Here is a 17,873-nt window from a genome sequence, read left to right on the forward strand (position 1 = left end):
GATGGCTACAATGATTGTGTAATAGATGCTGGTTTTAGCATATTATTATTATATCGCTAGAGGAAGCTCTTAGATCTCACGTGGCTCAATAAGAACGCCTTAAGTAGAGTTCACCGTTGGCTATCCGACTTGTTGCTTGCCCATCAAATGAATTTTGCAGCAAAATAGGACCCTGGTATTGGCCGTTCTCTGACAGCGATACTCAATTCAAAGGTTTTCGCTACACTTAGTACAACAGCAGTCACTTACAATTCTCTACATACTACAGCAGTACTCACAAATTCTCTCTACATAACACTCCTCACAAAGTACTCACTCCCCTCAGTAGTCCCTTGGTTCGCTTTGGACTAATATTCTCTCTACAATACAACAGTTTCACTGCCTATAAGCAGAAGTCACATCGTCACAGTACTCACACAGAGATTATCTTTTGATAAAATAATTAAGCTATTTTTGTCATATTACATTGTGTGGTTATCAACAAGTAGCAATTCACCCCCTATATCAGTTTCACTCGCCCTAAGACTCACTCTCTCATGGTACTTCTACAAGCAGTAACAGACAGTAACGAGCAGTAACCCACTCTCTACGATACAACAATCACTTCCTACTCAATACTCAGAAAGTACTCACTTCCCACCCAATACTCCCTTCAATCACATGGCAATTCACTGGAATACAAAGTATTCACTTACAAAGATAGATTCTCTATAAATGACAGTAATCACGAAGTAATTATTCTCACCACTCGAATACTCTCGTTCGGTTTACTTCCAGGGGTGTTCTCTCTATTTAATACTGAAGTTCTCACGAAGTACTTACTCAAATACTGACTCAGTACTAATTCATACAAATACTCACAAAGTAATGCACTCACTAACCACATATAACACGTCACTAAATGAGAGTACTTACTCACATTACTGTACTCTCTCATACAAATACTCACTCCTCTACTGTACTCACTCACTTTACTGTAACATACTCAATGTCAATTACTCACTCCCATTCAGTAATCACTTTGCTGTACTTTACTGTAATCACTTCCTACGACCTATTCTCTCTAAATAACACTACTCACTAAATGTCAGTACTCAGTACTCACACACAACAGTATTCACAACTACTGTCATTGTATATTACTCACTCCCATTCAGTACTCACTCGTTCAACAGTGATTCACTCTACAATACAACAGTGCTCACTTCCAAGGTAGTCTCTCTACGTAAGTGTTTACAGATGAATTGACATATAACTTTGCTTCATGACAAATAAGTTCTCACAAAGTACTGTACTCACTTCCATTATCTTCACTAATGAAAGTACTCACTAATGAAAGTACTCACTCACTAAGTAAAGCTTCTCAAATATAATGTACTCACATATAATGTACTCACAATATAATGTACTCGCAAAGTACTGTACCACTCAGTACTCACTGATCACATTTTCTCACTGTACTCACAATGTACTGTACTCACAATGTACTGTACTCACAATATACTGTACTCACGCAGTTAAATACTCACTTCTTCTGTACCCATTCTCTGTACGCACAGTACTCACTTCTTGTTTACTGACTGCCACTCAATACTCACTCACATAGTACTGTACTCAATGTCCATACTCACTCCCATTCAGTCCTCACTTCTTGCGCGCTGCTTGGGTTGTTCAGAATACACTCCCATGTCGCACGACATTTTCGCTTTTTTTTCAGTCGTTCACTTCAAACCATCAGGCTTTTTCAAAGCAACTCTCCACCATCAACAGTTCTTCTTGTTCCTTCTTTCGTCCGCTTCATCGCTACAATTCACCCGTATATAGACACCCGCCTCCACGTCCAGTCACGTATCTACTCCGTCGCATTGCCCCCCGAGTCCGCACCCCCATCCGAGCCCGAATAAAGCACTCCATCTGAGTCCCCATACGTCCTCGTTGCAAACTCGATCAAATCGTCGTCGTCGTCGTCGTCCTACGCCCTCAGCTAGCAGTCGCCACGAATCCACCCAAGAACCTCCCGCCGCGGTCGTTTCATTTCATATCTAATCACATCAAGCCATGTCTACACAGCAACGAAAAACATATAAAAACCATCTGAAGAGATTCAATAATGGCTCTCAAGCCTCGGCCGAATTGGCCTCGTTAGTCGAGATGTTCTCCGACTGGGACGCAGACGAGTTGCTGGGTCTCTTGTCGGAAAACAACAATGACGTCGAAGTGGTGATCGACTTGATCATCAACAATAAGGTCGCCAGATGGGAACCCATCAAGAAGGAAAAGAAGCAGCAGAAGAGAGAAAAGGACTCCGATGAAGTATCCTCATCGGCAATCCACACCTCCACCGCCATAGCATCCTCATCCTCCTCCACAAATAGCACCTCAGAGCACGGCCACAAGTTCGCCAAGAACAGAGGCCCTTTTGTACCAAAGAAGGACAGACAGGAAAGACCTGAAAGACAGGAAAGACCGGCAAAGAAGACATTCAAGAGATCCACCTCCGTGGAAACCTCCACTTCAACCACATCCAACACATCTGTCACAGCTGCTGCCGCATCAGTGGCTCCCCCAGCAAACTCATGGGCCGCCGCCTTGGCCACCGATAAGCCCAAGCCAAAACCAGTGCATGTAGAAAAAGAGGACAAGGTAGACGTGGAAGAACCACAAACCGTGGAAGAAGTATCACAGGCCCCACAAGAATCCACAATTGAAGTCGCTACCGAAGTAGCCACCATCACTACTGAAGAATCCACCGAAACCACAGAATCCGTCACCATCACCGAAAAGCCAGTCTTGAAACTGGCTACTATTCCAGAACCAAAGCAGGGATCATGGGTCTCTGCCATTGCTCCAAAGCCAAAGCCTGTGGCTAGAGCAAAGCCAACAAGTGCTCCAGCACCACCAAAGGAACAGGTCAAGGAAGAAGCCGAGGCTCCAGTCGTAGAACAAGCCCCAGTTTCTGCCCCAGTCGAAACCACCCCATCCGTAGAACAACCAGTTCAAGAGACTATTACAGAGCCAACTTATGTCGAGACTGTTGTAGTTGAGACCACCGAAGTCGCTCCATCCACTGAACAAGTCCCTCAACCACAGGTAGTTTTACCTGTTGCCAGCCAACTGATGAACTCCGTTGGTGTTTCTTTCGGCTCTTTGTCTTTAGGTGATGATGAGCCAGAACAAGAGCAACCAAAGGAAGAGGTTGTCCAACCAGAGCAACAACAACAGTCCGCCCAACAACAGCAACAACAACAACGTTACGGATTGTACAACCAAAACCGTTACAACCAAAACGTCTACCAACAACAACCAGCTTCTCAACAACAGACAAAGCAACAACAACAGCAACAGGCTCAACAGTACGACTACTACAACCAATACCAACAACAGCAGTACCCACAGCAAACTGCCCAGACTTTGCCAGGTGCTCAGTTCGGAGGTTACCCAGTGGACTACTCTGCCTACAACAACCAGGCTAACTTGGCTGCCATTGCCTCTCCAGCTGCTTCTCACGCCAACACTGCTGCTTCAGCCTACGGTCAATTCAGCGGTCAACCAACCTCTCAGCCAACCTCAAGTGCTGCTGACTCTACCCAGTCTCCAGTTGTGAACCCTAACACCTTACAACAGCAAGTCCAGCAACAAATCCCAACTCCATTCGGTTACCCATACTACTACAACTACTACAACACCCCATTCTACGGAACTGGTGCTGCAGGTTTGGGTCAAAACTCCTATGGAACTGGCGCTGCTGCCGCTGCTGGTGTCCCAGGTTCTGCTGGTAGTCAACAGGCTACCCAGTCCCAGCAACAGCCGGGTGCTCAACAAGTCAACGCTTCCAGTGTTAGCGGAACCAACGGTTACGTTGCTGGCACTGGTGCTCCATCTCAATATTACGGTCAACCAAACCAGTACAACAACAGATATCCAGGTTACTCATATCCACCACAAGGCCAACAACCGGCCCAAGGACAAGGTCAACAAAATGGATCTGTAGGTAGTGACGGTGCTAACGGTCAGCAAGCCCAGCAAACTCAACAGAGCGGTCAACAGCAACCAGCCAACCCATTACCTCAACAGCCAATTATCCCACAATATGGTGGATACCAACAATATCCACAATATGGATACCAGGAGAACGCTCAGTACCGTGGATGGTACTAGGTGATCTAGTTGATACGGAGTTACGTATCGTTTAATAGTTATGTTTGTGTAGCAAAAATATATTATTCGTTGTATGATAACAACATGTCTTTTGCAATTGTAGAGAAGTTATAGCTTTAAAGAAGTTATAGCTTTAAAGAAATCAATAAGAGAAATTTGTAGCAAACTGCAATTTTCAGTACAACAACGGCTATGGTCCATCTTATTGCTAAGGTAGACCAAAGCAACACTTTCCCCACTGTTTATAATGAAAGAAAACACCATGGGTAAGGGTTTCTTTTGGCCCACTAAGCTACCACAGCTGATAACGAAGCACAAGAGAGTCCTATCCCATACAATACCACCAACTACATACATTTGAATGAAAGAGGATGCAAAATCGCCCAATGGGCAACTTCCTATTCCGGAAAGCCTCCGAGACAGGAAACGGTAGTAGACACATATCGACCGTCGTCTAAGTGATAAAATAATACTGAAAAAGAAGCATCAGAGAAGGTTGCTAAGAAAAGGGGAGGACGATAACGTTCTTTGTTGAAATGTGGAGACAAGAAAAGTCCCACAGTTACGAGCTAAAGAAACCACATCGCAATTGATATAGCAATTATAATATGGGAGCCCCTATATACAAAATTCATAAGAGCAATAAACCTCAGATAAGGCCATTAAGCTGGAGCGTTTCGGGGCTGAAATTTAAAGGCTGAGAGGCATAGTATAATTTTCCTTCTCTACAGAATGCCAATCAAAGGGCTCAGCCAATGAACGTAGATCTGCTTTCTTTTTGGTTTTGTTTGGGACATGCCTCGGCCACATACCGTTCCACTGCTGGAATACTTGTAGCGATATTCTATGGAATTACATACTACAATAGCTCATCAAAAATCCCTCAGATTCCAGTTTTAACACGCAATGTAGAAGTAACCAAGAAGATGCACGGCATACTCAGCTTTTTACCTCTTATCTATAGCTTCAATTTTCAACTTAAACCATATCTTCTCTCCCATGAATTGCTAACATATGCTCATCGAAACTCATATAACTCACCACTCCAATTTTCCCTCCTCTCCTAAACTACATAGAAAATTCCGAAAAACAAGAACGACATTCACACCCACCCAATAACATCAATGCAACTCTCACCCAATCCAATCACCGCCAAGCACCCATCTCTTCCATTATCTTTCCATTATCACAGATAATTCCTCCTCCTCCTCCTCCACCCACCGAAAGAGAAGGTTGCAAAAGCCATACTTAATCTGGTTCTGCGTGCACGTGATAAAAACTCTTCTAAATTTTTCTACATCATAGCACCAGAGATCACGTGACCTTGTTGATCAACAACATTCCCCCAACCAGCCAGTCCAGACCCCTCAACAACGACTACAAATAGGACCAAAACAACAAGTAGTGGTGCTATGAAAGTGTAGTGAAAACGCCCTCATTCGGAATGGCACACTCCATGATAAATCTGACAAAAGCTAGCTTCGCCAACACCAAACCTCGCAGCCCATCGCAGCCGTCCTCCCAAAGTTTCATATAGTCTAATTATTACTGTCTGCACAAAAACTGCGTGAGGAGACTATGCGTGGTCCAGCAAACAAGCCCACACAATAATAGTTAATATAGGAATAGGAGGAGTTTTGAAACTATGACAAAGGGGACAAAATGAGTGATGTGAGTGATGTGAGTGATGGGAAATGCACACGCCTCGAAGAAAAAACTACGAAATGGCGCCGGAGCCAGGGTAAATGTCAGCACTAACAAATCCCAGTACGCACCGTATCACTTTATATCCATTCTCCATAGTGAAGCCCTTTGTCGCACTATATATATAATCGTATCCACATAGTTAGAATTTATTACTTCGCTCAGTGATTTTTTTTAGTAGAGACTTAGTTAAGAGTACTATTACCAACTAAAGTATGTATCATAGTGAAGCTTCGGCACAAAACCAGAAAACGTCCTGTGCACCCACTGCCCACACACAATAAAATTGGCGAAGTATATGGATATATATATACTTGTACGGGTGTATATCGAATGTCTATGTCGTTGTCCAGTCCAATCCGTCCATCACCAGTGACCCACGGTCCAACACCCGTTGGTACTCAAGAACCCCATTTTGAAGCCCCCCAGGTTGCAAAATCGTGAGAATAGTGAGCAGAGCAGCTACGCAAGTGCAACCACGGCATTTTGCACACCCAATTACCACGAATTGACCTCCTCGATGCCTACAAAACCCCAGGCCCATTCCGACTACCACCTGGACCTTCCAAATTTTGCTGCCCATCAGCAATTTGTGTGGGAAATGCGCTGGTTCGGTTTTGTTGACCACCAGTGTACTAAGAAAGGGGGGATTGCTAGAGTATAGGAGATTTACTATGGGCGGACCGTGGGTCCGCGCACGACCACAGCAAAAATTATCACACACCCTTTTCTCGGGACAGCACAAACCCCCATGCACAGTGTGGAACCCAATCTGCAGTCACGTGTCCCACATACACAGGATGCCTCACCCGGTGGCCGGTTTCTACTGGATAATGGATGCGGCGCTGTGTGCACACCGACGCGCTTTTTGTTTGTTTATCGATGCTGTGTTTGTTGTGTTTGCTGTGTTTACTGTGTTTACTGGGATTTGCAGTGTTTGCTGGGGCCCATTATATATTGGGGAGAAAGTACCTAGTATTCTTTAGCATAGGGAACTTTTCTTTTCCTTTTTTTTTCTTCCTCAAGTACATTTACTAACAACAATACTTAGCAATATGTCTACCGAAAAGAGAAAAGCCACCAGAAAAAAGAAGGACCCAGATGCTCCAAAGAGATCTTTGTCTGCCTACATGTTCTTTGCCAACGAGAACAGAGACATTGTCAGAGCCGAGAACCCAGGTATCTCGTTCGGACAAGTCGGTAAGTTGTTGGGTGAGAAGTGGAAGGCCTTGACTGGTGACGAGAAGGTCCCATACGAGACCAAGGCCGATGCTGACAAGAAGAGATACGAGAAGGAAAAGGCCGAGTACGCCAAGAGAAACGGTAACTAAATAGCTATTTGACCTAGTTTCGTAACAGTGGGTCTACTCGATTGCTCAGGAAACAAACACCAAAACTTGTATATTTAAACATGATTCTGTTCGATTCCTAATCCTGTTGCTAGTGCCTTACTCTTGTTGCTGGTTATTATTCTTTGTGTTCATTTCCTTATGTTCCGTTTTGTTTTATTAGCTTTATTGTACACTTGTTGTAGTGAGAGGGCCCAGTCCTTCTTTGTATAATTTTTAAAAAAATGTTTTTTTTTTCGTATATTGATTGTAGTGAAGAAGTATAACAAGTGCTCTTCTTTGTAGTGGAGGAATTTGATGTTTTGATTGTTCTTTGGTGATGTGGAATGGTGGGGAAGCTGATTCCGAGAAAATGAGTATATGATAAGCGATATCACAAAAATGGCAAGATATCCAATAAAAGATAGTCGTACAACCTAATAATTGGGCGGGCGGGTGGTGCCTTAACGTTGTCACCGTCTATAATTTTCTGGGCCCGATATGGTAGATAATCTGGCATGTTACAATTGCTTGTTTTATAGAGAAGAGCAGTATTGACACCACTAGAAGTAGCAAATGAAATTTCATTTGACGCGTAGTACATGATAATACAGTGGGACGGAACCCAGTCAATTTGGGATTGGCAATATGCTCGTACGAGTAAATAAATTATTGAGAAGCTCTTGATTCTTTATCTGTAAGAAGTTCCTTTTAAAGAGCTAAGGTAACTTATAATTTGTACATCTGAGGGTTACGTTCGTTACAGTCAACACCTCTAGAATAAAACAAGAAAGAGACAAAGTGCTAGTTAGTAGTTCCATATTATGATGCAAATTCAATAATTTTGGTTTAATTATTCTACTACTCTCTACGACTGTGAGCTCTCGAGAAGAAGTCGAGGAAGATGTCATATTATCATGGCAATTCATACCCGGTTACTCGGACTCAAACTCCAATCTGTTCTTTGAGCGTAATTATGATACAAACATGGCAGTTCTGTCAAATGGTGGATATATCCTGGGGACTTTTGCTGATGGAAAAATTGTAGTCAAAGACATATAACCATGGACAAGATAGCCATAGCTAGTAATACTGGAGCTCCCAGGAGTTCAGAGCAGCCACATTTGCCATGAATCCTAGAGGCTTGGTAAATCAATTTTATGAAAGGAGGAACTCTTTGCGGTCGGCAGAGGGATTCAAACCAATCGCATTGGCAATATTCCGTCAGCACCTAAGCCTTATACTTCAGCACACAGGGGTTAGTATACATGCGCTATTCTATGACCCTTACGAAACTCTTGGAGATAGGGTTGACTTCACAAAAAATCTCCACGAATTGTTTGATATTGCAAAGCTGCGACTTAGAACAAAACTGTGTCGAACCATAGAGACCTATTACAACGACGGTAAAAACCAGTGGGCTATAGCAGCAAGTACTTGGGTAAGAGGCCAGAGATGCGATTTTGCTGCTATTGAAGCAGAGATCAAGAAGAAGTTGGAAGGTGCCGTCCAATAAAGTTAAAAACTAGGGTTATGTCGGTTACTGCTTTTCTCTGGACGATCTGGATACTCAGCACACTGATATGAGGATCCAAAGATCAGACATCTCTAATTTTGGCGAATTTTATGATATTCCTTGTAGATTATGGTACCTCTAATGTCTCACTAAGGAAAGTTACTTTGTCTGGTATAAGGTAAGGAGAATATAAGTAGAAGTGGGTATATTTAGATTGACGCCTATACAGATGATCAACTAAAGACAAAATCTGACAGTATCTTTCGAGTGTGCGTTTGAAGCTTCCTAAATCAAGCGTGTTTGAATTCAACTTCAGAAATGAGCATCATTGACCTATTATATATGTAGATCCAATAAACAGCAAATGTTTGGTTGGCGGAATTGATTGAAGTTTGAATTATTTTGTTAGGTTTACCCTTTCTTCAGTCTCTAATTACACATACGGAGATTTGCAACACTTTTCCGATGGCTGTGAAATTCTTTTAGTGAAGCTACTAAGTTATGTATTGCAATTGTACACATCAATGCACAAATAATTATAAAGTATGTATGAACAGAATTCAAATAGAAACCATTTAAGGAATCTCATTAAGCTTTGTGCAAAGTATACAGTTCTATGCATAGGGATTCATAGCAAAACAAGTTCGTGCTATTACTTAGCCTTGGGCAAAAAAAGCTCAATAAGAAAAAAGTGCAATACACATTTCAACAGGCTTCAGAGACTACCTCTTAGCTCCCAGAGCACCTTCATCTAAGCGACAAATAAGAAGTCATATTTGACATAGCAGATTGTTTAGTCTTCTTCTTAACGGAATGAATCTTCAGCCTTGGACACGTCTGAATCCTTAGAAAATGAAGTTGACGCGACGGATCTAACAGAAACGTTAGAGGAGTCAGTCTTTTTCAATGACGAAGACATATTTTTAAGTGTTAAATGATTAGATTCCTTTGATTCAATTGTAATAATATTACAGCTTTGTTTATACTTTGAAAGTGGATCAATACTTCAATAAAAAAAGTTAGCCATATATATATTGTCTTGTTTGAAACAAATCAATGGGAACTACCAACATCATCTATATTGCATAACCACCCTTGTAGCTACGAATACACCCTTGAGTCATTGAGCAGATTATCCGATCCCAAAACGATTGTGATGATAAATAATACACCACAACTTTCTACAGAATAGATGATGATTAGTGAGCATTTATATGATGAACGCGCATACATCCAGTTTTATCTAAAAAATCTTATTGTCATTTTGAGATGACACAATAATATAAAGAGTTTCCTGAATTGTTAGTCATGAAGAAAAGCGGAGACTTTACAGCGACCCAATCTTCCGAACCAATAAGAATTGAGTTTTCTTATTGCGACAGAAACCCGTTAAAGATTTGCATAGCTCGCCACCAAGATGGGAAACAATTAGCAATCTCTTTTCGTAGTTACAAAATATATTGCTGGAACGATGGAGGAGATGAAAAATGAAGATTGGATGCAACTAGCAAAGGAACCATATACGTTAGGGCGGAATTGCCGAATTGGGAACTACAGAGTTTTGCCTTCTTCGCCATACGCATTTTTGCACACTAATCGAGCAATTCTTCTTGCTCATTTGCGACCCTTTGAAAAAGCACGTAATTGAAGTCGTAATGGTATGCATAAGGCAAAGGTCAGTCGAGGGGTAGGTAAGTTGTGATTTCAATGGACGCTTCCACCTTCCAAGAGTCCAAATATTTATCAAGTAGCTTAATTGTATTCAATAATCACTCGCTGTATTTGAAGAACACATTTGACAGGAGCGTCAATGTACCTCTATTTGCTTGGCTACGCAAGATATATTTACACGTCTCCAATTTCAAATACCGAATGGTCTTTTGTACTTTTGCGTATATACTTATTTCTTGGCTCATTTGACTACTACTTCACTTTGTTAATTCCTTGATTGTTTTTATATGTATATAAATATGCTTACGCTATTTAGGTTTGTAAGGGAACAGCTCCTAGAGTGACTTCTAATTTAAATGGCCATGAAGATAACCCAGAAGATGTCAAAAGGACCAAGCTCAAGAAAGGAGTTTTCTTCCCTGATGTGCAATTCCTAAGACTCTTCAACATTAGAATCTATTCTTCCATTCTTAGAATGCACAAAGTGTAAAAGTGACCGAATTAAAGTTTTGTGGTACAAGATCGTTTCGATAACAGTGGTGATTAGATGCTGCAAAATGTGCGATGGTGATAAATGAATCATTTCATGGTCAAGTAAGCAGTGATTGTACTTACGGCTAGTTGTTGTGCCGTTCCTAAAGTTAGACTGAGTTCTCTCTCTGTTGGACGCTTCTGCCTTTGTCATGCCTGAAAACTCAGACGAAGAACCGGTTGAAGTAACAGATGTGCTGGAAGAGTCTATCTTCTTCAAAGGGGAAGACATGAGTGAGTTTCTTTAATAGATTCAGATGTTGTACAGCCGAGAGATGATTTTTGACTTACATAGGAATGGAAAAAGAAGAGATTTAGCATCATATATATATAAAGGGTTCTTCCAAGCAAAAGATCAATCCTGCTGATACCCTATTAAAACCAAAAGGAATATATTATTACTCATTCAAATCCTGGAATAATCCAAACATAAGTGTAATTACAAATAATCTATCCAGATATTCGTAGCTTCTTGATACCGGAAGGTCATTGGTAAGCTTCATAATGGCGGCTTTTTTTCCCAATTAGGATATAAGCAATAACTGGTGGAGGCCACCCATTCAGTAGGCTCTAGCCCATGTTTTCCCCGAATACCACACTATAATTGCAGCAATCTCAACTGATCCCTATTTATATAAGAGACTACAAATGACATTGAACCAATCAGATTGCAAAACACCATTAACCATTTTTCACAAATGCGAAGTTCGCTCACATTATACAATGAACAGAAGCCGCATGTGGGGCTCAGATAAAGATAGAACCCACCGTCTCCACCTTGAGGTGGAACAATGATCCCATACGGCCATGCACCTTACTCAGAAAGTTACCTTTTATAGATCAACTATCTTATAATGTATGGAAGTTGATGACAGTGGCATATCGGACCTTAGTTTTTGCTCGGGTCGGGACTTTGCCGAGATTTGTTTTCTCGTATCTCCTTACTTTTTTTTGCAGCTGTCATAAGAAAATGGAGATAAGTATTTTGGGTTCTGCTGAGGCATTGTGGAATGCCTCTTGACATTCAGAGTTTTGGGTGAAAATGATGGATATATAGCCATGGATATTGTGGTTGTACTATGTAATTGTTGAAAGATGAAATTAAAATTGACTTTAGATCTAGCAGGGGCGGTTGACGTACAGGTGAGAGCGATAGAAAGATTTTGATTTATATTGAAAACAGTATACTACGTCGTATGATCAAAAAGATAAATATATAAACCATTCGTCTTGCAAGATATTTGGTAAATTTTTTATAATTTATATCATCAGGAATTAAAAAGATGAGTTCAGACAAGAAAGAACTCACACAATTACCAGGAAGTCTGCTAACAAAGACATCTTCAATCCCAGTTGCAGAGGAAATTTCCTTGAGCAGCGATAGTCCCAATTACGAGAACAAAAAAGCTGATGATAAAGAGAAATATTACGAAAGTAATGCTGGAGATGGTACCAAGGCAATAGATCAACACATTAAAGGATTTCGATTGGCAGTAACGATGGTTAGTTGTGTTGCTTGTTTATTTCTTTCATCATTGGATCTGACAATTGTATCAACCATTGTCACTGTGATAGGTAATAAATTTGGTCAATTCGAGAAAGTTGGATGGTTGACATCAGGATATTTGTTGCCAGTAGCAACATTAGCTCCATCTCTCGGTAAGATCTCGATTGCTTTTGGTAGAAAAAACACCCTTCTCGTAGGTATTGTCGTGTTTGAAATTGGTTCTTTGATTTGTGGTTTAGCTACTTCTATGGGTATGCTTATTGGTGGAAGAGTGATTCAAGGTGTTGGAGGTGGTGCGATTCAAGCCACTGTAGTGGTTATTTTGACTGAAGCTGTTCCAATATCGAGAAGACCACTTTCGTATTTGCTTTTGACCATTACATTTGCAATTTCCAGTGTTACAGGACCTTTCATTGGCGGCGCCCTTGCAACACATGCAACATGGCGTTGGTGTTTCTATATAAATATTCCTATTGGAGGTTTGGCTTTTGTCTTGATGTTTTTTAGTTTCAAGCCACCTAAACCGGAGGGTAATCTTAGACAGAAGTTAGCCAAAGTTGACTATGTGGGTTCTTTCATTTTGATTACCTCCTTGGTGTTGATACTTTTAGGATTGACTTTTGGAGGTGGTGACTTCCCGTGGAAATCTGCTGCAGTTATCTGTTGCTTCGTTCTTGGTGGATTACTATTCATTGGTTTTGGAATATGGAACTTCAGGTTCTCGAAGAATCCCATTATCATGAAAGAAGTGATTGTGATTCCACAGCTTGTTGCTGCTTCTATTAGTGGGGCAGGGAGCTATGCATTTTTTATGGCAAGTTTTACGTATCTTGCTATCTATTTCCAACTAATTTTCAATGCCAGCGCCTGGAAATCAGGTATTGATTTGCTACCTTATATTGTGTCGGTTACCATGACGTCCACGCTCAATGGTATATTCATCAGGAAGACAAGGTATGTTAAAATTACAATGATGTTGTCCACAATCTTAGCACCTGTGGCGAATGGTCTTCTTTTGCTCCTATCCAAGGATTCACCAGTTAGCCATAGAATTGGATTCTTGATTTTACTTGGTATTTCAACTGGAATGCAATATCAAAGTGCAATGATGGCTACTCTGTTAGTTGCTCCAAAGGATGTCGAAGGCTCCTTGATCTTTGCTACTATCTTCTTGAATTTTATGAAGTCAGTTTGGGCTACTATTGCTGTGATATTGGCCCAGCTTATTTTCCAGAATACTGGAAAAACAAATATAAAAGCTATGGTGAACGAGCTACCTGTGGGATCGATGGAATACGAAACACTTCTGGTAATTCCTCCCATGAAATTCATCCTGAGTCCAAATATTATTCAGGGATTACCTGAATCAGCCAAACAGTTGATATTAGATCAATTCATGAAAGCATTGCATAATGTTTTCTATATGAATCTCACTTTTTCTTTAATTTCCTTTATGGCTGCCCCTTTTACCACCAACAAGAGAGTGCCTAAGGATTCTGATATAAAGACTAAGAAGGATATAGATCTGGAGAAAGGAGAAGTTGAAGAGCAAGATGGCCCAAACAGGGCCAAGAAGGACTCGGAAGGTAAGGGAAGGGAGAATAAGTAGGAGAGATAGAAGTTGAAGTGCAAGACAGTGAAAGCAGCCAAGCATGCGACTGTTTATCAGGCAACTGTTATGCTATTTAGCATCTTGCCATCACCTTTCATTGTCAAAGACAATGTTTCATTTTATAGAGAATTAATAAATAGATTGCAAGTTAACTGAGGGCTATTGCCGATCAGAGCTCCAAGAACTTTTATATTGTAGATCCCTGATCTTAAATAATTTCTGCAATATGGTCTAACTACATTATGATTTTCTTATATTCCAATGATAACGCCAGTCAAGGAACAGAGCCAAGGATTATATAACTTGTCAAACGTACAAATCAAAGCTTAATTACTATTTTTTACTTCCGTACAATTTATGGTGAATTTTGGGTGCGAAATAAAAACTCACCCACATAAATGTACACACCTGTTCCTTTAAATATACACCCAGTTATATTTCCAATCTCTACTTAAGAAAACTATCAACAGTCCCTCTCCTTCCCCATTTTCTTTCTAAGTAATTTCATAAAATTTCCTCTTTTTTGCTAAATACTTCCAATTCCACTATACTCTACCCTAGCAACCCTCCATTTCATTACTAACAACTTTATATTCCACTAACTCCTCCACCTTCCCCAGAAAAACTCTCGCTGCGCCATAGTTACCACTCGCCATAGTAACAATGTGCCATAGTTAACATTTCTCATAGATGGCATATCTCCTATCCATAGAGATAAGCTCTCGAAGTTAATACTTGTTATGGTTAGCTCTCCTTATAGTTAGCTCTCCACTATACTCCGTCCATAGTTGACCCTCATAGTTTCCTTTCTGTAGTTATGTTTAATCTCCCATGGTTAAGTTTAATCTGCCATAGGTATTCTTCATAGTTAAGCATTCCTCATGATTAACACTCCTCATGGCTAACACTCTTTTACAGTAAATCTCTCTCCATTGTTAATCTCCCCACCCTACTCCGTCTCTAGTTAACCTCCCCATAGCTACTCTCCCATATCTAATCTCTTCATATCTAACCTCACATACCTAACTCCCCCATAGTTACCACTTCTAAGCGAGTGAAAAATAACACAAAAGCGAAACGTTCTTGTGGTTAATAATCTTTAATTATTCTTCTTCTTCTTCTTCTTCTTGTCTTCTTCTCTTCTTCTTCTTGTCTTCTCGTCTTCTTCTCGTCACTGGCTACTTATACTACTCAATTGTCTCTGCTACAATGTCTTTGTCTTTGCCTTTACCTTACTACAACGACGACAAGAAATCGTTCGCTTACCCAACCATCCACAAGAGATGGCCAACAATCATAGAAGGAGCAATTAGAGACGTCCAGAAGAAAGTCGACGCCGACTCGTCTCTCCAGGCCTCGGGAGCAGCTATTCTCGGAAGTTTACAGAAACTCTTGGTCGACTTTAAAAACGACGTCACCGTGGAACCCTTTACTGCCGAAGAAATCGCCTTAAACGATGATTTGGTCCATTACAACAACTCTCTTGAGTCATTGAACAAGACCAAGAAAGTCACGTGGCAGACAGGTCCTTGGCTTTACTTGGAATGCTACCTTTACCAGGTGATTAACGTGTATGTTCTCTCTTCCAAGGACTCGTTCTGGCACAGCTTCGATGTGTTCGAAGAATTGAAAAACAGCACCTTCAAACAATCGGAATTGGGTGTTTTGGAGTTGTGTAAGAGATACCAAAGCTTACACCAACAATTGGAGTCGAAGGGAGCTTCTCTTGACAACGAGACCCTTCTTATCTTGTTCAAGGAGTTCATAGATATCTCGTTGTGGGGAAATGCCACAGATTTGAGTTTATTGGCCGGTAACGTCACTCTTGAGGATATCAAATCCGTTCAAGGTGCCGAGGTAAGAAAGAAGAACGAAGAAAACATCTTGGTCAACGACACTGAAGTTGCCTGGAAGCACTTGATCGGCTCTAAGTCGAAGAGAATTGATATTGTTTTGGACAACTCCGGATTTGAGTTGTTTGCTGACTTGATCTTCACTCTTTTCGTTCTTGACTCCAAGATCGTCGAGGAGGTCCATTTGCACTGTAAGGAGATTCCTTGGTTCGTCAGCGACACGATGCCAAAGGATTTCGACAACTTGTTGAAGCAATTACAAGACCCGGAATTCTATCCAGCCATTCAAACAGATGAACACGACAAGAAATCAATTGATTTCTTATACTCCCAATTGTCAAAGTATGTGAAGAGCAACAAAATTGTAATTGACTCCCACAGATTCTGGACTTTGGACTACAACTTCTGGTACATCCCAGAATTCAAGGACTTGTATGAGACTTTATCGAAGTCGGACCTTATTATCTTCAAGGGTGACTTGAACTACCGTAAGTTGACAGGAGATTTGCAATGGGACAAGACCACGCCGTTCGACACGGCTATCCAACAATTGAGCCTGGCCAAATTGCCTATTCTCAGTTTGAGAACCTGTAAGGCTGACGTTGTCGTTGGACTTCCAAAGGGTGTCAATGAGACGTTGATTGAGAAGTATAAGGCACAAGGAAATGAGATTGGTGAATTCTGGAGTTCTTCTGGTAAATGGGCTGTTATCTCGTTCTCTGATGGTCAGAATTAATGGTGGTTAATAAAGTGATACAGTTATAGAAAGAATATACGAATTCAGTTCATCCAATTCAATGCAAGTAGCATTTAAAATAGTATCCTTACTATTCAATTTATGATAAGATAGTGTTTCAACTCATTAACTACGATAGAAGTCTCTCTTTTTTTTTCTTATATTATCAGAATAACTTTATATAAAATTACAATCTATATCATAAAACGTTAGCTTTTGCAGTGGTATTTTGGTATACTCATAACTTTGGTTGCTGCAACTCTCAGTTCTTCAAATCAGAAAGTCACCAATATGAATAAGGATGAACAAAGAGATGGTTTTGAAGACAAAGACAAAATTCCTTTTATAAATAGTCTTCTCTACTAAGACCTTCATGTCGTTCCCTGCCTCGTTTTATTCTTCAAATCAATGACTTCTTTATCAACATAACTAATCCATTCTGCTTGTCTTACCAAAGTCAATTCTACCACCATAATTTGCCGTCTTTATCCGCTCTTTTCTTCCAAAAACTCCCTTTCTCCTCAAAGCATTCCACCTCAAATATCACCGGCTCTTCTCGAATTACAGGCTACAATCTTGAACTTATCAACAGTAATCTCGCTATCAACGGACGAATTTGAGGAGCTGCTGCCCCCCTCAGTGGATCCAGCACTGACGTCACTCATCTTGATTAACACGTTTTTGATGATAAAAGTCCACACGTCGTCACAGAAATTGTACGTCGACAAAACCCCTTTGAACGTAAGACGTGACTTAGCAATATTGTTCTCCAACTTCAAGTTCTCCGAGATGATACGGTCAAAGTTAGCTAAGATCCTCATGGCCAATTGAGGCTGGATTTTTTCGTCCAGAATTAACGTATCCAAGGCGTCTGTCAACGTGGCTCCAATAGTTGACCTCCGGTAGAGCTCATAATACGCTGGAGCACTCATCCTATCCTATTACCTGTTCAACAAACACAAGAAACAACTGATTTCTTCTATAAAAATAGGAATTTGGAATTTGAAATCTTTTGATTTTTTGATGTTTGGAGAATACCACCTGCATATGGGCCAAGGATACTGTGGTATTATATACAGGTCACTTATATCAGGGTAATTTGACAGGTGTTTCAGATTAGTGAAAAGGGGTGGATGGGAGTGGGAGAAGGTGTAAGTGGGAGATATGGACTGTAGTACATGAAAATCGCCATTTTTACCTTTAAAATCGGGCTTCTAACAAGTAATTCGACCACCCCTGGAATTCAACAAACTCACG

At 40.8% G+C, this 17,873-nt stretch overlaps 6 protein-coding genes across 6 annotated transcripts; 5 read left to right on the forward strand and 1 right to left on the reverse strand. All coding sequences in view use genetic code 12, as the record gives it.

The window, feature by feature from the left end:
• Positions 1-1,756: 1,756 nt before the first annotated feature.
• RJT20DRAFT_129407 (DNA damage-responsive RNA polymerase-degradation factor) lies at positions 1,757-4,240 on the forward strand. The gene has a single exon (XM_064917492.1). The coding sequence runs from the start codon at positions 2,059-2,061 to the stop codon at positions 4,156-4,158; it is 2,100 nt and encodes a 699-aa protein (XP_064772897.1). The 5' UTR covers positions 1,757-2,058; the 3' UTR covers positions 4,159-4,240.
• RJT20DRAFT_129408 (uncharacterized protein) lies at positions 4,241-5,961 on the forward strand. The gene has a single exon (XM_064917493.1). It carries the CDS (start codon positions 4,914-4,916, stop codon positions 5,223-5,225), a length of 312 nt encoding a protein of 103 aa, XP_064772898.1. The 5' UTR covers positions 4,241-4,913; the 3' UTR covers positions 5,226-5,961.
• A 956-nt stretch (positions 5,962-6,917) lies between these two features.
• NHP6A (high-mobility group nucleosome-binding protein) lies at positions 6,918-7,193 on the forward strand (the record flags this gene model as incomplete). Its single annotated transcript, XM_064921689.1, has 1 exon — positions 6,918-7,193. The coding sequence occupies one exon, from the start codon at positions 6,918-6,920 to the stop codon at positions 7,191-7,193; it is 276 nt and encodes a 91-aa protein (XP_064772899.1).
• A 4,578-nt stretch (positions 7,194-11,771) lies between these two features.
• On the forward strand, positions 11,772-14,287 carry RJT20DRAFT_129412 (MDR family MFS transporter). Its single transcript, XM_064917494.1, has one exon. The coding sequence runs from the start codon at positions 12,192-12,194 to the stop codon at positions 14,022-14,024; it is 1,833 nt and encodes a 610-aa protein (XP_064772900.1). The 5' UTR covers positions 11,772-12,191; the 3' UTR covers positions 14,025-14,287.
• Positions 14,288-14,882: 595 nt separating this feature from the next.
• On the forward strand, positions 14,883-16,884 carry HRT2 (putative methyltransferase). The gene has a single exon (XM_064920503.1). It carries the CDS (start codon positions 15,237-15,239, stop codon positions 16,614-16,616), a length of 1,380 nt encoding a protein of 459 aa, XP_064772901.1. The 5' UTR covers positions 14,883-15,236; the 3' UTR covers positions 16,617-16,884.
• On the reverse strand, positions 16,806-17,570 carry TOA2 (transcription initiation factor IIA subunit gamma). Its single transcript, XM_064917495.1, has one exon. The coding sequence runs from the start codon at positions 17,546-17,548 to the stop codon at positions 17,153-17,155; it is 396 nt and encodes a 131-aa protein (XP_064772902.1). The 5' UTR covers positions 17,549-17,570; the 3' UTR covers positions 16,806-17,152.
• Between the last annotated feature and the right edge of the window lie 303 nt (positions 17,571-17,873).

Source organism: Scheffersomyces xylosifermentans (genome assembly GCF_036884685.1).
Source record: "Scheffersomyces xylosifermentans strain CBS 12540 chromosome Unknown RJT20scaffold_6, whole genome shotgun sequence".
NCBI classification, from domain to species: domain Eukaryota; kingdom Fungi; phylum Ascomycota; class Pichiomycetes; order Serinales; family Debaryomycetaceae; genus Scheffersomyces; species Scheffersomyces xylosifermentans.